The sequence below is a fragment of the Epinephelus fuscoguttatus genome, linkage group LG13 (assembly GCF_011397635.1).
Source record: "Epinephelus fuscoguttatus linkage group LG13, E.fuscoguttatus.final_Chr_v1".
Classification (NCBI taxonomy): Eukaryota; Metazoa; Chordata; class Actinopteri; order Perciformes; family Serranidae; genus Epinephelus; species Epinephelus fuscoguttatus.
Genome location: NC_064764.1, coordinates 29230906 through 29253899, shown reverse-complemented (window position 1 = coordinate 29253899; position 22994 = coordinate 29230906). Strand labels below are relative to the sequence as shown.

Genomic DNA, 22994 nt, shown 5'->3' with positions numbered 1-22994 from the left:
GATGCTGGTCTGGAGGTAGAAGTCAAAGACCCTCCCAAAGGCATGATACCACCTGGCACTCAGATGGTCAAACCAAAGGCTGAACCTCAGCCAAGCAAGGTGAGCGTTTTCTTTTGATTACCCAACCAAGGGGGCATGAACATGCTCATAAACACACCTGTGTGCTCATAAACACACCTGTTAGCACCTGCATGCTTGCTTGCAGTCACCCATCAAATACACCAGAGACCAGGAACGGTTTGTCCTGTCTTATTCACCTGTCAACTCCAATTTGTGGCTTTAATTAAACTCTCACCCTAAAAGCCACATTAAAGTGGAAGTAGATTACATTTTTGCTTTAACTTATCATTATGAACTAAATGTTGATTGTTCAATGTAATGGCTTTAGAATAATGATTCCATCAGCATTTAGACTGGTTCCCTATAAGTCTTATTTTCACTATACAATTCTTTCTGCCTCCTGGGAAAATGAATGCTCAAGTTACAACGCAAAGGAAGTTTGTCATTCATTGTGCAACAAAAACAGGAAGGGGAAAGCGCTTTTGTTTTCCCCGGTAGTTATCTGTAGCTATCCCCAGTTATAAAAGAGCATCAATGTAAGTTCTTTGCAGTTACTATCCCCAGTAGCAGAAATGGTGGATGGTGGAACAGCCAAAGGAACTGAACCAACTTTGGTGGTTGCTAGGTTGTAAAGAAAACACAAAGCATATCTTTGTGACCGCAAAGCGCCAAGGATTCTATTTAGAAATGCCGGGGGGGTTGTGTATTTCTACTTTAAGCAACACTGAGACAAGGAACTCCCTGTTATGTGAAAGGGTTATTAGTGCCGCCCACTCACACTGAGAATCATCTTATTTTGCACCTCTGTGCAGCTTTAAGCTGTTTCCACCTGCTTGTTTTTATGCCTCCGTACCAACAATAGCCATTGCTGGAAGGAACATGTTTTCGGGTTGTCTGTCCATATGTTCGTACGACCCAGTCTTGTGAACACAATATCTCAATAACGCCTTGAGGGAATTTCTTCAAATTGGCACAACGTCAACGTGACCTCACAAAACATGTTTTTGAACATAACTTAAGAATTCATAGCCTAATCATGACAAAACTTCACACAAATGTCTGATAGGATAAAATCATGAAGTGATGACATTTTATATCCAAAATCCAGCTTCACTGTGACATCATAATATTCTGCATAAAACACTTTCTGGCCATTTCTGAACTTCATATCTCAGGAACAGAAGGGGACGCATTTGGCCAGATTCTGAATTAGTGACACTAATGTTGGAATTGTGCTGATTGTATAGATCATCTGTGCTGTTGGGGGAAGATGTGAAGCATCCGTGTTAAAACAGGCATGGATTTAAACTGTAAGAAAAACTTGACTGGTGTGCGGTGACATACAACGGCAGGGTGGTAATTCTAGTTTTTTGTTGGTCTGACACACTAATGCTGGTCCATAGAAAGCAATGAACAAAAACTGATGGTAAGGTATCTGTCCAGTGTAAGGTGATGGAAATCCAGAATAAGCTAGACATTTGGAGAGGCAAAGCAAGGGCAGATATTTTTAGCAAGACTTGGCAGACTAAACCAGTACTACAAGTCTCCGACCTCCTTTGTATTCATTAGATGATAAGAAGGAGAACTCCACTGAGATGTTGCTTTAATTTGTTGAGTGTGCAAATAAGCAACTGTCATATACTGCATTAAAGCTAATCCCTGTGAGTTTATTGAGTCTTTTTTGTCACTTTGTTGTAGGCCTGGGCAATATGTTAATGTTATATTGACTTGTGTTATAAGACTAGATATCATTAGATTTTGGATATCGTAATATTGTCAGTGTTGTTCCTGGTTTTAAAGGCTGCATTACAGCAGTCAGTAGTCAACCCTACAATATTGTCGACATTGAGGAAATTACTTTTATCATTGAGGTATTTAATTTTCTTCCTATCACCCAGCCCTACTTTGTGGTAGAAAATCCCAGTGTAGATTTAAATATGGTTATTTGCGGTACCCGGGTTATAGTGTAAATGTAAACACACTGACTGTTGGCACTGTATCTACCTCGTCATCTATTCAAGCTGCAGTGATTTATTATTACTCATATTAACAAGGGTAATCAAAAGAGTGATTTCAAATTACGTCACATGCAGATGATGGATTAAACTGATATTAGGCATGTAGGGGTCATCATCATTTGTGAAACTTGTCCTGTTTTGATTTTTCAATACATAATGGGGAAACAAGCAAAATTACGCACCTTAAATTCGCACTTTTTACATTCCTTCTTAACGTGTGTTCCATGGTTTTCCACACACCAGTATGAATGTGAATTGGAGTTACAAAACAAACGTCATCCAACTGGTGCTGCTGAAAATACATCTCTTAAAGTTTCCACATCTTTCGCTGTTTGTATGTGTGTACTTGGAAGCAGGCTCTGTGTGGGTTAACGCATGCTATCTCCCACAGTCGACTTGTCCTGCTTCCTCTTCTCTCTCCTCCTGCTGCCCACTTCTTGTCTTTGTTTTTTCTTTCTTTATATCCTTTGCCTCTGCTGCTCACGGTCTCCATCTCCCCTCTGCTTCTCTCAGGTCCGCAAATTTGTGTCCAAGGACAGCGCAGGCCTGCGTGTGCGTAGTCACCCCTCCCTGCAGAGTGAACAGATAGGCATAGTGCATGTCAATGGCACCATCACTTTCACTGACGAGGTAATTGACTCTAGACCAGGCAGAATATAAGTTGTGTTATATAAGTAGACCAGCTAGAGCACAACTTATTTCTTTTATTCTGTTTCCATAGTTCTTCTTTTAATCAGTAAGGACAGAATAATAAATATTGTAATCTTTTTTTGTCTAGATTACTAGTTTTAAGTAGTTTTGAATCCTGCTTCGTGGCTTCTGTGTATTATATGTTATTACCTCTTCTAATTATGATAATTACTTTTCTTTTAAAGCTTATAAATTTGTTGCTCTTACTTTAATTTGCTTCATACTCTTGCAAAGCACTCTGAGGCTACATGAAAGGCTTGAGCGCCAGCACCATAAATCAAAGGATGTGATGCATTTAAATTGAAACTTAAAATCAAAGCATTACATAAAGGTCCAGTGTGTAAGCTTTAGGGGGATTTAGTGACATCTAGTGGTGATGATTACCAATTTCAAGCAGCTGGAACTTCTTCCGGTTAGAATTCCTGCAGTGTTGATTGTTCAGGAGGGTTTTTTTTTTTGTTTGAAAATACAGGCCAGTGTGGCAGCGATGCAGAAATCCGCTCAGGACTAGAAAACATCAGCAAGGAGATAAGAGGTTTAAAAGCTGAGATGAAAGCTGACCAAAAAAAAAAAAAAATTCAAATGGGAAAACCATCAGTGTTTTTCCAACACTCTTGTGGATTGTCTTCTGACTATGGTAACCAATGCAAAAACACATTGCCGCTGTCTAGTGCCAGTGTTTGGTTTGTCCGTTCTGGCTTACTGTAGAGACAAGGCAGTGCAACCTGGCAATTTCAGTAGATGAGGAGCAGCACCCTATGTAGACAAATGGCTCATTCATTCTAAGGTAATGAAAAAGCAACGATTCTTATTTTCAGACGATTATACAATAAAGAAAAAATAATTATTATATACATTTTCTGCCAATATATCCCCCTAAATCCTACACACTGGAACTTTATTGATTGTACTGAAACAAAACACATATTCAGCATATTTGCCAGTCCTGAACAATATCTGTTCTCATACCCTTTAGCCATTCAGCACACCTGACATTTTCTATATGTCTTATGTCAACCCTGCTATGACCTCAATTTACTCTCCTCTATTTTGACTTGAGACTTTCTTGCAACCTCAGAGGTGGTATGTGGGTGTATGTGTGTGTGAGGGTGTGTGTGTGAGGGTGCTGCCCATCCTGTTTCCATAGTAACAGGACGGCATGGCTCTGCTCTGCTCTGTTGCTTGTTTTCCCGTAGATCCACAATGATGATGGTGTGTGGCTCAGGCTCAATGATGAAACAGTAAAGAAGTATGTTCCCAGCATGAATGGGTACACTGAAGCCTGGTGCCTCTCTTTTAACCAGCACCTGGGCCGGAGCCTACTGGTCCCAGCCGACGTAAGTAGAAGAAGGCCTGCCGAGCAGTCTGTCCGACTTTAATAATTACAGAGGCTCCTGCTCAGAGATCATCTTTATTGTTTGACAATAATGGTTTTTCAAGGACTCTGGTGTTTGGCGCCCACTCCCCAAATGTACCCGCAGCATGGTAACTTGAGAACTTCACCAGAGTTTAACTGTTGGGGTGTTCTCTTGCATGAAACATCAACTTGAGCAACACTGAGTATGAAATGTTCACTAACGCACTGTACAAAGGAAACAGCAGCTGGGAGCATGCATGCATTAACTCATGTATGAAGGCAGAAAGTTTCACATAAAGTAACCACAGCACTTGGAAATGCTCACATGCTTAGGTTAGTATATGAGTAGTGCATTGAAGTGAACCCCAATGCAGGAATTGACAGCCAAGGTAAAAAGGTAGTAAAGGAGCAATTTCATCCTGTGGTGAGGTTGGTTAGTCTGCACTGTTCAGTCTTCTTTCCCTCATTGCCTTTCACTCACAACCCATAAAACACTTGCACACCACGGCATGTTGAAAAAATAATAATAAGGGTTTCTCTCACATTTTGTTCCATGCCACAAAAACCGCCACGATATGCAACAGAATAAAAAAAACTAAGGAATGTGACTAGGTTTAATTTAAGATATATTATTGCAGTTAACAGTTAAGTTGTTAATATCAGGGTGGTTTTCTGTCATGAAGCAATCACTGGTCCACAAAAAGTTCTAATGGGAAATTGTACCTCTACTGCTCTACAATTCCACCTTTGCATTGGGATGCTTTAGGTGCTACGAGGCTTCCATGTAAGGTCTCTGTCTGAACAGCATGACACACTACATCATCCAAGTGGGGAATTTTTTTGGAAGTTTCTTCTTTATATGTATGGAAGGATTTGGAAATAACGACCCTGTGGTGTTTGGAGTGAAATTTTAATTTTATTTGTGCCCTGGAACAGGGTTTTGTATTTTTCTTTTCAAATGCATTTGGTCCTACACTTATTGTTAAGTGTTCAAACATGTGACTTGGCCTGTATTTGCAGTTCCTCTTGCCCCCTTTTTATCAGTGCTCCACAGTTTCTGGACAATCAGATTCTGTCCTCTCTTCTTCACCTGCTCAAACAACCTCTGATGCTGAATTCCAGAGGATCCAAGCCAAATTTCTTTTTCTTCCAAAAAAATACACGAGCGCCTTCCCCCATCCTGTTTTCTCTCCTCTCTCGAGTCATCTACTGTTTCTTGACTGTCTTACGATCTGTTGCTCAGAATGTCTTTAACGCTAGCCAAGGAGTCAGAGATATCGGCTTTTTGTCGTGGACTCCCTTAACTATATTCCCGCCACAGGTGAGTTGTATGGAGGGACACATAGCTTGACTGCCCCATAGCTTATCATCTATATGTGACTTTACCTGTCCTCTTGAACCCCTTGTGACTCTGTAGTCTTTCCCCAGAGTGTTACAATCAGGCATAAGAGGTCGAACCACAGTTGCATGGTTGTCTGTTTTGTTAAATTTTGACGATTACAATATGTCAGCGGCCACTGTCCCATAGATTCCTGCAGTGATCACAATTACTGTTCAAGCTTGTATGTTGCATGGGGTTGAAGATACTAGTGTCCAGTGTGTTGCATGAGGTCCTGACTGAAAGGCTTGTCATACGTAGTCCTGTATTCTTGTGTGTTATAGCATGCCTCCCTTTAGACTGGATGAAAATAGGTGAACATTCTGCTGATTGTCTATTGGTCATTCAACTGCATCACCACAACATTGACTGTGTTGAGTGTTGAATTCTTATGCTGTATCCACTATGAGAACATGGATCTTTAGTTATATCAAAACTTGTGTAGTGTATGTACACTACATGCATTTTAATATCAAGGGGAATAAGTGTAGTTTTGTAATACCACTGATAAGGTGGAAGTTGAGGTTTTCAGTTATCCGTGTCTAGTAAAAACAAAGAGTACTCAAAGTACTTCAAAGGAATAGTTTGACATTTTGTGAATATGCTTTCTGTTGAAAGGTTAATGAGAAGATAGATACCTCTCTCGTTCTATAAATATAAAGCTGCAGCTGGCAAGAGTGGAAACAAGGGAGAAGGTGCAAGCCTGACTGTCCTGTAACAAAGTCCACTTACCAGTACCTCTCAAGGTCACGATTTAACATGTTATATCTTGATTAATCAATACAAAAACTGAACTGCAGAAACAGCAGGTCGGGTTTTATCAGGGTTATGTGATGGACTATCTATTTGTGGGGAACAGTAACAAGAAGGTTCCAAGAACTTGGAATGCCTGGCCAAGAAAGAGTCCCATCCATGACCCGGATGTAAAACTACAACTTGTCGTTGTTACACTTGGGGTCTCGTACAGATTAAACGTGGGAACTGTCTGTCACTTTTTGAAGTTGCTCTTAATCCCCGTCCTCTCCTTCAGTGCCCACCAACGAAAGACACTCTTGTTTTGGAACGAGCTTTGCTGTCTTGGCATTTCACCTCACTATGTTTGCGTTTTTTTCACCACTGCGTCTGCAATTGTGGTAGCTTATTCTTAGATGCAGGCTGTTACTACTTGAGTCTTGACCTTAGCAGCCTGCTATTATTGGCACACACCCAAAAATGTCCTGAACACAGCAACATAAGAAGGAGATAAGGAAATAGAGGCAGAGGGTAGAGTGTCTGTTTGACTTGCTTTAGTTTCTTGAAGACGTTTTGTTTGTCTTCCAAGAAGCTTCTTCAGTTCTAACGCACTGGTGCGGAGTCGCAGGCTTTAAAGTCTGTGTGGGTGTGAACCCTTTCAGAGTCGTTAAGATCACATGTGAGTCGTTGACCCACCTGGCCATCTTGTGTGTCATTAGGGTTAGATGGGTCCAGGTGTGAATGGGTGTTAAGTTGTCTGGGGAGGGATCCCAAGACTGCATTGTGGGTTGGTAATAAGTTGCTCCTCTGTTCAACCATGGTCACTCCGGTTTGATGGAGCTGGCTACTTTCACGCCTCATTCAAACAATCTGTCTTCTCTGGCCAAGATGTGGACATTGCTGTCCTCGAAAGAGTGTCCCTTCTCCTTTAGATGTAAATGGACAGCTGAGTCAGGTGTCCGCACCAGTCCGTTAGAACCGAAGAAGCCTCTTGGATGAGAGGCGAAACTTCTTCAAGAAACTCAACCAAGTCCAGTTGCCTACAATATAGCCCTTTAGATTGCCATGACCTGGATGACTGAGAATCTTCACCGACCAGATTGAGAGGAATTACCTGTGTATAGGTAGCACACCTTTCAATAAACAACATATAACAGTTAGGTGTTTCCAGTCTTTGTGCTGAGTTAAGCTAACTGCCCGCTGGCTGTTGCTTCATATTTAATGGACAGATATCAGAGTCGTATCAATCATCTCTAACATCAAGCAAGAAAGCAAATAATTCCAAAAATGTTGCTTAAAGTCCTCGAAGATCACACAGCGGGCATGTCCAGATGAATGACTTCTGACTGCTCTATGAGAAATGAACTAGGGTCCAAAACTTAACAAATAATTTTATTTTTACAGGGTAGGTTGGCTGAGCAAACATGTCCCTGTTACACTGCTAACAGCAGCTCTTTACCATAATATTTCAGGACTTAGTTTGAAACCTGTCCTGGACTTGCATTTGTTTTTTTTTTTTGTTTTTTTTTTTGCAGCCTGTTGTTGTGTTACTGTGCTTTGGTTTTAATCCATGGTCTTAACTCTTGCAGGAGGTCAGGGGCCCATCGGAGGAGAACGTAAAGGAGGTGAGCAGCTGCCCTTCCCACGAGGCCCCCATTCGGGTGCAGAACAGGGCAGGGCAGGGCGGCGGCCCGGGGCTTTATAAGGTAGTGAAGACCGGCCCCTCTGGTCACAACATCAGAAGCTGCCCAAACCTTAGGGGTATCCCCATTGGAATGTTAGTTCTTGGCAACAAGGTCAAGGCCATAGGCGAGGTACGCACTCACCCCAAATAATGCAATGTATTTTCTGTGGCTAGAGTTGAATAAATCAGCCTGTTTAGATCACGTCATGTAATATGTCAGTAGATTTTGGCCTTAATTCTCAGAAATCTAACGAGTTCCCTCTTTGCCTAAACTGAACTGATTTTGAATGTAAATAATGTAATCTGTCTTTCTAAGGGGAATACATCAGGTGCTTCTGGGTGTGGGTGTGTGTTGTGTATCTTTCCACCCGTTGAGGTCTTACCAACTCTTGCGGCTGCAACATTTACGCGTGCTTCCTGACTTACTAATTCCAGTGTGTCTGTAAATCCATTGCAGTTTCAGGGTGTCATATTCAGCTGCCTCAAGACTTCTCAGTGGAAGTCTGATCACAAAATGCTGGAGCCTTTCCGTGCCTTGACCGTATCTTTCTTGCACTTTTAACAATCCTGTCAATAACTTTGGTACTTAAAACTTGCTAAATTGTGTTTGGCTTGGTGATGAGTGGAGCCTCCCCCTCTTTTTGGATATCATTGGCTGCTGCTGTGGTGTGTCATGCTGTTCAATAGTTTTCCTCTCTGAGCCTGTACTGGAATGCCCTGTCTGAGACCTGAGAGGTGCAGCCTGCACATACTAATACTTTCGTCTATGTCTGTTTTTCCAAAATGATAATATTTCAGGGAATTGAGAAAAAACAACCTCATGCATTTACCTTTCAATAAGCTACCCCTTTCTTAGAGTAAGTTTATTTTTAATTTTAGCTACATCAGTTTTGTCCCGCAGTGTCTGCTGATACACAAAATCAAATTCATGTGATCTACTGCTTTAGTTTTTGTATGTGTAATCAGATGAATTGAATGTTTGCATGTTAATGATCTACTGTAGTTGAGTGTGTGTCATGGTTTTGCCTGTGCATTAATAACATGGATGTACTGGGGTTGATGAAAAATGGCTATGACTGTTTTTTTTGTTTTTTTTAAATAGATGAGGGTTTGTGTGAATGTGCTGTGTGTGTGTGAAGTGTTCAGTGTGTGTGTGAGTATGGATAAAGAGTGTTGTTTGTGTACCAGGTGGTCAACTCAGAGGGGACCTGGGTACAGCTGGATAAGAACAGTGTAGTGGAGTTCTGTGAGAGTGATGAAGGAGAGGCCTGGTCATTGGCCAGAGACCGCGGCGGAAATCAATACCTTCGCCATGATGACGGTAAGCCACGCTCAATCGGGGAAACCACTGAACCTTCAAATGTGATAAACTCTAACAATTTATTTTGCTCTTATAGAACAAGCACTGCTTGAGCACGGGGCCCAGACCCCACCGCCCAGCCCTTTCTCTGTGCAGGCCTTCAACAGAGCCACAACCTCAAATGGAGCACAGGGCTTTGACTACGGCATCTCCAACAACAAAGGTGAGGTCAACTTGGTGTAGAGTTTTTACTTTCTTTAACATATCCTTAATCTGCATATCAACTTGCTTTCAACATCCACTTTGCTTTCTGCTGTCCATTTACGTCAGAAGTTGTATAGTCGTCAGGTTGTAGTTAAAGATTTTGAGTGATGTTTTGTTGTTACTGATGTATACCTCACCTCTGACTTCACTCTGCACTCCCTATCTTTATTACTCCCTGCTTTACTTTAACATACCTTATATCTGACTATCCATGTGCTTTGGACTGAGACTTTCACAAGTTCTCATGCAGCTGCCATTGTTGTTTGTAGGCCTGTCACGATAATTAGCAACTTATCACAGTCACCAAGAATGATTGAGGTCATGTCCATATATTGTACGATATTACATAAAATATTATTGCCTGTTCAGGAATAGCTCAGTATATCTCTGGGCCTGAGGGTCCATTTTATTTGTGTTTTAGTTCTGTGGTTCTATATATGTTTTATTTCTTTAAGCTGGGCTCAGACTACAGGAATTTTAAGATCCTAACCCACTTTGAAATCAGGTTGCGCATAAGGAAGAACTTCACAGATGTTCTTCTCTCTAATCTTAAACATGCCCAGGCAACAAGGTTTGAAAATAATTGTGCATTACACACTACAGGATATTATTAAGGTTATCGTGCCAGAGGGAGCATAAATGCACCACCCCATGTGATGTCATGGGGACGCAGATGAAAACAAAATGGAAACTGACGGTGCAACATCTTGCTGTAATGTAAACAACACTTTGCAGTGAGAAAAAAACAAAAAAACAAAAGAAGAAGACTAAATGAGTCTGGATGAAAAAAATGGTAGACACAGATTGTCTATTCTTCAGTGAGAACTGGAGGTGAGATATTAACTCTCAGTTTTAATATATGTTAAGAGTTCATGCTAGCTAACGTTAGCCTCAAGGCCTAGAATGTTTACCATTGCTTTGCAACACCGTTGGCTGCTCTGTACTGATGTAATCATTATTGTAATCATCCAGATTTTTAATCCTAAATATCAAACATGTTTGAAATTATGGCAACGGCCCCGATGAGTCTGCGGGCAGTTGAGGAAATTTAAGAATGTATCTGCAACCCTCTGACATCACCAGAGAAATCTGGACCAAATATCAGTACTGACCAAGGTCCCAGACCAGATTTCTCCTGTAATTCTTGGGAGGGGTGAATGTGGTTTATATCATCCCAAAACTCCTGTAGTCTGAGCCCGGCTTTCGGATATATTACTTTCTCATTCCAGTGTCAGAATATTCAGAGTTCATTGCTCTTTGACAGGGTGTACTTACATTATTCTGCTGTTACTTTAGCGTTATATCAGTGCCATAAAATGGTCTAAATCACTTTATTTCTGTGACAATATATAGTCCAACAAAAGTAGTTATCATGACAGGCCTAGTTGTTTGATACATTGCCCCATGTTAGTTGTAGAAATGTAGAAATTTTCGCCATCTTTGGTCATGCAGTTATATCACAATAACAAGTCAAATCAACACTCACTTCACCTCCATACTTTATGACAGCACATCCACGAGGTATATGTGATCCAGTATGGGTCAGTCAATCTCTTTAAAATCACAGATGCCACCAGTCACTGATCTATCATCTCTATTTTGTTTACGCATGCTTTAATCGTGTCTACTGTTGATACTTCATGCCTAACATCTCTGCAATGTCAGGCATATGTGTATGTCTGTGTGCATGGGCCAGTCAGTGTGCTTCCGTTCATTTCGATGACTCTGGGCTCTGTTTGTTGGGCGCTGTGGGCTCGCCCAACACAGATAACTGGCCCTGGACATGTGTCGGTGATTTCACCCTTTGCCCTTTGTTGCCTTAAAGGGTAACTTGGGTATCTTTCAACCTGAACCTTATTTTCCCATGTTTTGTGTCGAAGTGACTAATGGGAACAATAACTTTTGAAAATGGTCCAGTATTGAGTGAGAACCCTGCAGCCACAAAACAAGCTGCAATGATGCCACTTGGGGCAAAATGGCACCATCAGTTTGTTGTTCCAATTAGTCACTTAGACACAAAAACATTGGAAAATCGGGTCCAGGTTGAAAAATACCAAAGTTTCCCTTTTAATTTAGTCTTTTAAAAACATTTGATCATACACATAATCCTTGTTTTCTTAAGAATTTTGTTGAACACTGAACACATCACTTGAATGAACTCATCAGCTCTGCTACACCATGAAAGATTGGCTGGCCCCAATTGTGTCTGTGTATCTTTTCTGCCTGAATATCATGCTGTGTCAGTCGTTTTCAAAACGGCTTAGCTCTTCTTCACTGCTTGAAAAAGGAGGCTGACCTGTTGAGACACTTCGCCATGCTAATCAGAGAACCATGGTTTTTCAGATAATGCAAAGTGATCGTACTGTAGAATAAAGGCTCCATACACACTTGTCATTTCAAGTGTCTGGATTAAAGCCAGATGCAATTTTATACTTGGACACATTATGTGTCTTTGTCAGGCAGATCACAAATCTGATTGCCTTTTCCTTAAGTGTGCCAAATGCAAATCTGTGTAGGCTTTTCTCCATTTGCTACACAGAGCGCTAACATGCTATTAAGCCTTGTGTTTGACTGCCAGTGTTTCTGCGGCTTTAACATGACAAGTGGAAAGATGACTAGTTTCTGTGTCAATTTGGCTGAAGTTGACACAGAAAAGATCCTGTAAATGGCTGCTTGCATAGACCAGCAGAGAAGTAAAGACTAGGTTTGTGACATGGGAGAGATGGATGCTTTTATGCCTTTTCAACATCACCTTTTCAAGGTGGTTTGAACGGTTAGATGGCACTAGGTCTCGAATGCGTCTTGGTTGCATTCATGCTGGGCTTTTTTGATGCTGGATGACCAATCTGCCCTGCAGTGCATAAATTGGAAAAGTGTATTAATGCCCAGACACACCAAACTGACATCAAAGAACCAGTGGCAACAAAGGCAGACCGTTGCATCACCTGTGTCCTGGCTACAAAGCTGCACTTGAATTCGCAGCAAAGACTACAGCTAATGGCCAACCAGCACGTACGTTTGATGCCTGCGTGAGAGGAAATGTCTCCCCATACTAGGAGGCAGCGGTAACCTGTATTCATTCATTCATTCAAAAAGGGAAACCAGGAAACCAGAAGACCAACAGGATAGATTCAAGACCCCATTTAGCCAGGCAGCACATTAACAACACAACCGGATGTTGAAAGAACAAATGATATTCACTGTGCAGCACATCTGTTTCGATCTCACACCCTCTTGACTTTTGTCATTTGTTTGCTTTCCTCGCTTCCATTTCTTTTCTCATCCACTGAGCTGAACTGCCAATCAGAGTGATTTCTCTCACTTATGGGCTCCTTCATCCCCGGCACAGATTCAGCATACTGAATCGGCCGAAAAGCAGCCAACAAGGGCTAACTAGTGCCAATGGTGCAGGACACTCTGTCACTAACGGCACAACATTGACCAACAGCATACTGTCTGTTTAGAGTGTCACGGCCCCATGAGGTGAATGGTTTAGGCTCCACTATTCTGTTTTAGAGTGGACAAAGTGTAGACCCTGCACTCAATACAGAATGAGTCAAAAAAGTACTGTGACATTTAATTTTGAAACCTCACAGATGTTTGTTGGCCATCACATCCTCCTCGATCTCCAAACACCCTAAGTACGCTGCATGTCTGTGCAAGCCCTTAGAAGGCCGCAGGCCTTCGCAACTCCAGGTGAAGGTCATAGCTCCTGCCGTACAATCTGATGGAAGGTTTGAATCACTAGCCACCTGTGTGATGGATCCATCATGCTGTGAGGCAGCATTACAGAATGATCGCTTTCAGAATGGTCAGCTTGAGGGCCAGCCTCTGGCAAACCTCTTTGAGCAAGTTGGAGAGCAACCTTACTGACAGGTCTCTCAGGCTCCAATGTTCAGCCATTGTGGTTGATTTCCCCACCTTGGCTTCATCCAGGCAGCTTCCCTTTTCTGGATCCAGCAATTGATGAAATAGCAACACACACAGACTTCTGTTACATGTGACAAGAGTTCTTGATGCAGTGTCAGCTCAACAAACAGTATATGGAGAAAGGTCCAGTTTCTCCCAGCATATTTTTGGAACTTCTAATGAGGACTCACAGACGTTTTTGTTTTTTTTTTCCCCAAAGAGTGACTCTTGAAATGAATACTCTGCCCCTCCCTCAATATACCCTTTCCCCAAATACAGCTGTGAAATGGGAGGAGCTGCGGGTTCCAAAAGCATTTTTTGTAGAACCTTGTATGAAAAGGTTTCTGTTGATAATATCATCAGTGCTCTGCAGTATAGAAACACAAGTTTTACTGGATAATTTGAAAATAGTATGGGTTTTTGTTAGTTGCATTTCTTTCTTTTTTTTTAGTCTGCTACAGCATACATTTTCATTCTGTGAATCACCTGTCTTGTGCTCTCCTCTAAGGAAAAACTCAGAAACCAAATAGGAGAAATGTTGATTTTTTTTTTTTTTTAATGATTTTTTTTGTTTTGTTTTGTTTAATGGTGCCGGCCCAAAGTTTTGTATTAATTTGACACTCCCAATACTGATTCCGAAACCTAAACTTATGTATTGGCTGATGCCTTTTTACAGGAACGCGGTTACTCTTGGCCGCTTTAAAACAGTAGTTGCCAGTGGCTGCACAGTGTAACTTGCTATGTGGGCTGCTGTTTTAGAGTGTCAAAGAAGAATTGATTTTACTGGAAGACTGGAGTTTTATCCGGTTGTGAAATGACTTTTAAGTTTATTAATTAATTGTATGGTATCGGTTCAGTGCTCTTCAGTACCTGATCCATCATTTTAGGCATTATCAGAGGCATTTCCGATACTGTTATCGGTATCGGAACAACTCTGGTGGAGAACTTATTTTGAAACAACTAGTCAAATCTTGCATAAAGCACTTATGTTAGAGTGACCATCTAAAGTTGCTAAAGTCTCCTTCTTATTTAATTCACAAACATGAGCATACGCCTCGTCCTGTGCCTTAGCGAGCCATCAAACATTCACTGCTGGAAAGAGTACTGCTCATTAAACATCATTTGAACTTGGCTGCAGATGTTATTTGCTAATGTGTCTTGGGAGGTGTAGTTCAGATCTTTCCTTGTGTTTGTCACCCCGGGATGGTATCTTTTCGGCTTTTCAATCATACAGTAGGACCAGATGATTCTTGACCCATTTGCTCACTTTTTGGATTCCCATCCAACCGCTGGACGTGCTCCTACTGTCAGTCCTCTTACAGAAAACAAATAGGACTTTAACTTCTGGGACCTGGCAGCTCCTCCCATTTCGCACATATGTTGCGTCCTAGGAGATGACTGAATGACTGATAGAAGATAAACTCTGAATGATCCTCATCCCCCCTTTGGAAACCTCAAACCATAGTATAAGCTGTAGTTTTTCCCCATCCTCTGTCTCCATGTTTGCAGGTGACCGGTTGAGTGCCATACTGAATTCCATTCAGTCTGGGCCCTTCCTCTCAGCAGCTCCCTCCTCCTCCGTATTTGAGCAAGCCGCCCAACCTCCCTCCTCCTCCTCCCTTGTCCACAGCCCATTTGTGTTTGGACAATCCCCCTCCCAACTGTCTCAGCCACAACCACAGCTTCTGAGTAAGTCTGTCCTGCTTTCTGACAGCGCTTGCTTGCACAGGTGTTGATCCTTTTTCCTCCCAGCTTTTTGTTTTCCTAATTTGTTCTGTATTTATTTATGTATTTTCTGGGGAGGGCTGCAGCGATGTGCGACACATAACAGCGCAGTTATGTTCTCCAGTGCAGAAATATCCCCAACAAGCCAACATGTCTGTTATTTAATGTTTAAATCTTGTTTATAAAAAAACAAATCAGGTGACACTGCCTTCAAAAATATGCATTGAAGGGTGTTTTCACTTGTTTTTGAAAACAAGATTTCAAACTTAAATACTTGACTAAGCGTTTTGTTAAAAGGGATATTCTTGCCATGTGCTGAAGTAATAGGCTGAACTGCTTATTTTTCTGCTTGCTCTCTTGTTAAGTCAGCTTTATTCTTCTTTTCCTCATCTTCCTTGCTGCTTTGATTTCAGATCTGCATTTTTCATCCCTGATTAACAACTGGTTTCATTTTCTGCCTCAGCCAGCCCAGGGCTTCACTGCAAATGTAAAACAGTACTCTAAATAGCTCAGTCTACGATCACCTCCTAAAACAGCAAATTTCAGTCCAGTAATTAAGTGACAATATTACATATAACACATTTTAGTAGCTTGTACTTTCCTAGTTAATTCAGATACAACGAACCACAATTTAATATTAAGATTATCTTAGAACAGGATCCAAAATATTTGTTTATTTGTATGTGACCTTTTCAGCCTGTGTAGCTCTCTCTCTTCCTGTCGGTCTTTTCTTCTGTATTGCTTCCTCTCTACTTGTGGTCATCTTTTTTTTTCTAATTTAACCTGGTTGCCTCTTTCATACGGAGCCCCGGAGATGAGAGACAAATCTAATTTGTGTGTATAAGTTAACAATCTGTGCTCTTAATTTAGCTTACAGGTAACTTATCACCTTCTTCCTATCAGTCGTGCACCCATTCCATGCACTATGGATCACTTTACTGGATTTAATGCAGTTTTATTTTGATCCTGGACTGAGATTTTAGCTGTTAAAAACAATGTTTTGAGACCTCTTAAGTCTTATTTTACAGGATAAAGGACTGTTTTGCCATTTGATCATACTGAGGATGTTCATAAAAACTCAGCTTCAGGGGTGTGGAGCACTTCACAAAGGTTTTCTTTGTTGTCTTCAAACTTCCAGCTGACTAAATGCAGCATGTCAAAGGTTTGCTGCCCTCTACAAGCAAGGAAGAGGGAAAATATGATATTAGATTGAGAGCATAAATTGTGTACACAGATTAGTTTTATTTCCATGTCACCTCCAGGGCTCTGTAACTTCTTTTTCTCCTTTATAAGTGTCTCTCTTTTCATGTTTCTATCCATTGATCTTTCCGTCATTTTAACTTGTTGTCCTCTTTCTACTCCACCTTCTTGACTTGACCCCATTGCCTCTCTGTGCCTCTGTCTTTCTCTCTCTGTGGTGGCTCCTCTTTGCACTCCATGCCTTGTTTGTTTACCTGCTCCACTGTTTTCCGCTGTAGATGGTTCATCACGCAGCCTTGCTTCTCGCGAGCGTGTGCACAAAAGCAATGTGTCCGTGGCTGGGCATGGTACTGCTCTCTCATCTCTCGCTCTAAGGCAAAAGGGTGGGTAATCACAGCATGCATGCCTCCCTCTGACTGAACAGAGGGTGGGTAGGAACCCAAAGAAAAAACAACAGTCTGCTCTGTGACGAACAAAGGGCTTTGTATGTTAGCTTGTCAAAAACATTTTGGGCATCTTGTGTTAGTGCCAACTTTAAAAACTGTGGCCCTAAAGTGAGACATGGCCAAACACAATATTACAATAAAATGGAAAAGCTGAAGGTGCATAATAAACACAGATGAAAATAGGTGGACCTTAACTGCTATTGACTTCCAGGATGTTTGTGGTTACTAAACTGATGGAAATCAAAAGTTTCCACTCTTAAGTTAAAGGGATAGTTTGTATCTTTTGAAGTGGGGTTGTATTAGGCACTTATCTATAATCAGTGTATAACATACAGCAGATGTTGGTTGGCATGCCCCCAGTTTGGAGAAGCAGGCAAGAGTACCGCCATGGAAGCTACACAATGTACTGCTGTGGACGGGGGCAGCAACGAAATGTATTTTAGCTACCTCAAAAATGTAAAAGTCTATATTAGATAAAGTATATGCTGTATTTAGAATATTTTCACTGCTTTATCTTGTCGTCAGGCAGTAATTTCCGACAGGCAGCAGAAGCTGTTATATCGCTCTCTTCTAGATGAAGCTGCTTCCCTGTTGAAAAAGGCTGTCTGCAGCAAGGTGAAGCAGTAAAAATATTCTCAGTATACCGTACACTTAAACTCAGAGGTTGACTGATAGTGGAATTTTCAAAGCTGATATAACAACAATAGTTTCGGACAGGAAAAAGCTAATAGCCGATCAATCAGCCAGTATCATCCCCCACTATATTAGAAACTGAATAACTGTTGAGCAAGTGAAAGTAATAAGTACCTAAATAAATAAATAAATAAATAAAACTGGATCTCTAAATATCAATCTCAAAGTCTGGTATCATTTGAATCAAATCTGCAACAAGATAATGGAAACATTTTTTGATGATTTGGTGTTTTGTTTTTTTTGTTTTGTTTTGTTTTTTTTTTTATGTTATTTTCCCTCAAAGTCAACCTCAGATCCTCAGGTACACATAACTTTACCTTGACTTTGTGCATGAAGCCTCCATGCAAAATGGTGATCACAGATGGGTTGTATTTCTGTTACTTGTATTTGGAATATATATATTTTGAATTATGTATATGGTTGCTGCCACCCTTCCACAGCAGTATGCTTAGCTTCTGTGTCGATTCTTCTGCCTGCTTCTCCAAACTGGGGGCGTGTTGACCAACATCTCCTGTATGTAATACACTGACTGGATAAATACCTCATACAACCCCACTTTAAAAAATCCAAGTGATCCCTTTAAGGCTAGATCCAGTATTAGTATTAGTATTAGAGGTCCCAGGACTGGGCTGGAATCCATCTTTCATCAGCTCTTCCATGGTCCACCAGCTATCTTCATCCATATCAGAGTTTTTGTCTCATACAGTAATAGACAGACCGAGCTGTAGGAGAAACACCCAGCTTGTAAAGTAGAAAATATTTTACTCACATGTGCTTTACAAGACTTAACATCTTTCACCTTCTGGACTTACATTCTTCTGCCCTTCATTGCATTTTAATTTTATACTTTCAACATTACATTTTTTCCCACTCAGGTTTTGAGTGTTGTGTTTACAGTTTAGTGGTTGCACTCTTACCGTTGATTTAGTCCTCTGTTGTGGTGTAACTGTATTTGAATTGTTAACGTTTAGGTGAGCGAGGGAACCTGATGCCCGGCGCACGGCCAATGTCCCCAGCCTCCAAACACCGCCAGGAGAATCGCTCACCCAAGCAGGACAGGCAGGGAAGCCGCTCGTCAGAGCAGAGCAGGATCAAGCAAGGGGAGGGTGGACTGTCGGCCAGTGAAGCCCTCATCCTGCGGTCAGACACAGCCAAACTGAGGTCTGACTCCCACAGCCGCTCTCACTCGCCCAATCACAACACTCTGCAGGCCCTGAAGGCAGACAGTAGAACTCCAGGACTTCGGGCTGAGTCCCCAAACCCTGGCTCTCGCTCCTCCTCTCCCAAACAGAAATCCTCTTCAGGCAGGTCTAGTCCCTCCAGCACCTCCTCCCAGCACTCCTCTTCATCCCACCATGACAAGAACCTCCCACCTAAAGTTAGCCCTTCCTCCAAAGCCCGGCTAGACCCTCCCAGAGAGAGGTCCAAGTCAGATTCATACACTCTGGACCCAGACACACTTAGAAAGAAGAAGGTTCCACTTACGGAGCCACTTCGAGGCAGGTCTACCTCTCCTAAACCTAAACTGTCTCCTAAAGATCCAAATAAAGGATTGATCAGTAATGCAGAGAACCGTGTTCCTTCTCCACATGTGACCCAGGAGAACCTCCACAGTGAAGTGGTGGAGGTGTGCACTTCTAGCGCACTCCTCTCAGAGGACGGAAACGATGAAAACGCAGAGGCCCGTAATGCTGAGGAGGGGTCATGCAAGGTGCACTTTAGCATTGGCAAAGCTCCTGTGAAAGAGGAGCTAGAGAGCCGCTCTTCACCCAAAGTCAGCCGCAAAACCTCCGGTCGACACACGCGCCCTAAGAAGGACAAATCTGGGCCTCTGTTTAAAGGTGAGAGTACATCCAGGGCCACAGAGCCCGCCAAACAGGCCATGTCACCTTCTGTGGCTGAATGTGCGCGAGCAGTTTTCGCAGCATTCCTGTGGCATGAAGGGATCGTCCACGATGCCATGGCCTGCTCCTCCTTCCTCAAGTTTAACCCAGATTTAACCAAAGAGCACGCCCCCATCCGCAGCTCCCTGGGAGGACAGGGTGCTGAGGAGAAGGAGAGCAAGTTAAAGAACCGCCACTCCTTAGAGATTTCCTCTGCACTTAACATGTTTAATATTGCTCCACACGGCCCGGACATCTCCAAAATGGGAAGCATCAACAAAAATAAGGTGCTGTCCATGCTGAAAGAACCTCCACTGCCAGAGAAGTGTGAGGAGGGGAAAGGAGAGGCCACTTCCTATGAGATGACCTCTCACCCTGCTATGAGGGCAAAGTCAATCTTACCGTTGACGTTACAACATCTGGTGGCATTCTGGGAGGACATCTCTATGGCGACCATCAAGGCAGCCACTCAGAACATGATCTTCCCGAGCCCGGGGTCCAGCGCCATCCTAAAGAAGAAGGAACACGAGAAAGACAGCAAAAAGGCGAAGAAGGAGAAGAAGAAGAGGGAGAAGGCCGAGGTGCGTCCAAGAGGGAATCTGTTTGGAGAGATGGCACAGCTCGCCATGGGCGGACCGGAGAAAGACACCATCTGTGAGCTGTGTGGGGAGTCTCACCCTTACCCTGTCACCTACCATATGAGACAGGCTCACCCAGGTCAGAATACAGAAAGTTTTGGTTTGTGTTTTATACTCAAACATCTTTCCAAAATGTGCTCTGTGCCTTTAACATCCCTCCTTGGTATTTCTGTGACAGGTTGTGGCCGCTATGCTGGAGGCCAGGGCTACAACAGCATTGGCCACTTCTGTGGTGGCTGGGCTGGGAACTGTGGAGACGGAGGCATAGGAGGCAGCACCTGGTACTTGGTGTGTGATCGCTGTCGGGAGAAATACCTGAGAGAGAAACAGACTGCCGCCAGGGAGAAGGTAGCCTACTTTTGCATGGCTGTGGTGCTAGAAGGGTAACTTCAATGTTTTCCAACCTGGACCCTATTTTCCCCTGTTATTGTGTCTAAGTGACTAATGAGATACTCTATGTGTTCATGATGGTGGCGGCATGGGTGGCGGAGAACACAAAAATGAAGCCTGTAGTTAAAGCAGCAGTCCAGTGAAGCCAGCGAACATGTCACTTAGACACAAAAACATGGGAGAACAGGGTCCAGGTTGAAAAATACCGAGGTTACCTTTTAAATGCGTGTCCCTTTTTCACTCTCAGATTCTTTCATCATAATGGCTTCTTCAGCTTAACTCAAAACCGCTCTGCATGTCTTTGCCAGGTGAAGCAATCCAGGAAGAAACCCCTGCAGGTGAAGACTCCTCGAGCGCTGCCCACTATGGAGGCCCACCAGGTTATTCGGGCAAACGCTTTGTTCCTGCTGTCCCTCAGCAGCGCTGCCGAGCCCAGCATGCTCTGCCACCACCCTCCGCGGCCCCTGCACTCCCACCTGCTTCCCAGCCTCAAGGAGGGTGTGTCGGACGAACTCCCCAATAAAATGGGCTGTCTGTACCTGCAGACACTAGCTAGGTAGCTAACAGCTCAGTTAATAACAGGGTGTTTTTTATACAGCTCAGAAAACCCCTACAGTAGCATGTGCTGACATAATGATTTATCACTCTCTTCTCATCCCTCAGGCAACACACTGAGAACTTTGGGGCCTACCAAGACGATAACCTCTTCCAAGATGAGATGAGGTATTTGCGTTCAACATCTGTTCCTGCACCTTACATTTCAGTTACTCCTGATGCCTGTCCCAATGTGTTTGAGGAGCCAGAAAGCAACATGAAATCAATGCCGCCCAGGTAACACATCGTAGTACGACATTACTGCTTCCACCTGCTTGTTTGCATGCTTACAAAATGAGTAAATTGTGGATGTTATTATTAAAGATTTTCTCATACACCTACTGTTCATACGTGACATAGAAACACATACATGCATGATATTTAAGTCGTGGCAGATCAGGTTAGTTGTTAAAATATCGGAAGCATTTTCTCCTGCTGATATGTGCTGTACAAATAGTTCTGTGTCTCCCAGTTTCGCCCCTGCACCCTACTGTACATAGTTTGACAGCAAGCTCAATTATCATATGTCCTCATCATAACCAGCCTCATTGTGTACAATACAAAAGCGCCTGACTGCTCCATTCTCTGTTTAATGTAAGTGTTTGGTGTGAAATTAGCCTTCCTTAGTGGTGGCCTGTATCTCCTTTGCTCCTTCTAGTGCTGCATTTAAACTCTGAACAGTTAACGTCTTTATGGTCTTTGTGTTATAGGCTAAAGTGTGTCCTCATCTTGTGTAACGTAAATGCTCTATGCTCTCTTTTAGTCTTGAGACCAGTCCAATCACAGACAGCGACACAGCAAAGCGTACAGTGTTTCAGAGGTCTTACTCAGTCGTAGCATCCGAGTATGACAAGCAGCACTCACCGTCTCCAGCCCGGGTCAAAGCTGTGCCCAGACGCAGGGTCCATAGTGGAGATGCAGGTAATGACACATGATCATTTCAGAAGTGATACTTGAAGGGGAAATTGTGTGGATGTCCAGTGTTGATGGTGAATGTAGTTGATGGAAGCATTAAACTCCTCAGTGTGTGTGTGATAGTGACTGAGAAAGCTGAGTACTGCTGCTCGCACTGCCTACATGTACCAAGGTGCATTACATGTGAGCTTCTGGCACCTATAGCTGTTACTAGCCTAATAGCATATGGCTGTCTTAAGCTTACTTTGTTGGCCAAAATACAGTGTGACTTTTGCTGTTGAAACTGAGCTAGTATGCAGTACAAACTAGGAGAACACAGGAGTTCTGTTTTTGAGTCGAATGACAGTGCTGGATGCAGGAAAAACAACAGATTTTACAGCTGCAGACTGAGCCCTCTTAGTAGATATTGCAGGCACTAAGGAAATTATTGTTTCAATTTACTACATTTACCTTCAACACTCATTGGACATCCACATAAAAGTAAGTTTTCTTTTTCTAAGTATTAGCGAGTTGCAACATCATTTGTAACACCCTCCTGCTCTGTCCCCCACACAGAGGTGGGATCTTCCCTGTTACGGCACCCATCTCCTGAGCTGTCCAGGCTGATCTCGGCCCACGGCTCCCTCAGTAAGGGGGAGAGGAACTTCCAGTGGCCTGTCCTGGCTTTTGTTATCCAGCACCATGACCTGGAGGGACTGGAGGTGGCCATGAGGCATGCGCTGAGGAAGTCTGCCTGTAGAGTGTTTGCCATGGAGGTACAGGCTGCAGTATCTCTCGAAATCTCAGAGCTCAGTCGTGCTTTAATTGTTGCTATTTATCCAGCAGTGACTCAAGGTTATAGGCAGTTAGTTAGTCAATTATATTTGTACACTTAGTTAGCTAATAGACATAAGTTGGCTCGTAGTATTGTTTGTACATGGTAAGGAGACTAATTATTTTTCTCTTGGTGTCCCTGTCAGGCATTCAACTGGCTGCTGTGTAATGTGATCCAGACCACCTCCCTGCACGACATCCTTTGGCACTTTGTAGCATCTCTCACCCCATCGCCCTTTGAACCTGAGGACGAGGAGGAGGATGAGAACAAGGGGAACAAAGAAAACATTGAACAGGTAATGAGA

General features: G+C 42.7%; 1 protein-coding gene across 15 annotated transcripts in view; it reads left to right on the top strand.

The window, feature by feature from the left end:
* The window catches only part of mycbp2 (MYC binding protein 2), an 83411-nt gene that overhangs the window by 51172 nt on the left and 9245 nt on the right, over nucleotides 1-22994 (top strand). For 4 of the 15 annotated variants that reach the window (XM_049595021.1, XM_049595023.1, XM_049595020.1 and 1 more), the window contains 15 exons: nucleotides 2-99; nucleotides 2592-2708; nucleotides 3965-4105; nucleotides 5369-5446; nucleotides 7825-8049; nucleotides 9108-9240; nucleotides 9317-9442; nucleotides 14902-15081; nucleotides 18428-20056; nucleotides 20156-20325; nucleotides 20676-20923; nucleotides 21031-21198; nucleotides 21725-21882; nucleotides 22432-22631; nucleotides 22836-22985. In XM_049595021.1, the coding sequence (XP_049450978.1) occupies nucleotides 2-99; nucleotides 2592-2708; nucleotides 3965-4105; nucleotides 5369-5446; nucleotides 7825-8049; nucleotides 9108-9240; nucleotides 9317-9442; nucleotides 14902-15081; nucleotides 18428-20056; nucleotides 20156-20325; nucleotides 20676-20923; nucleotides 21031-21198; nucleotides 21725-21882; nucleotides 22432-22631; nucleotides 22836-22985 (3821 nt within the window). Of the gene's footprint in view, nucleotide 1; nucleotides 100-2591; nucleotides 2709-3964; nucleotides 4106-5368; nucleotides 5447-7824; nucleotides 8050-9107; nucleotides 9241-9316; nucleotides 9448-14901; nucleotides 15082-18427; nucleotides 20057-20155; nucleotides 20326-20675; nucleotides 20924-21030; nucleotides 21199-21724; nucleotides 21883-22431; nucleotides 22632-22835; nucleotides 22986-22994 lie in introns of all 15 variants that reach the window. The other 11 variants (XM_049595032.1, XM_049595031.1, XM_049595024.1 and 8 more) reach the window with 10 other exon arrangements.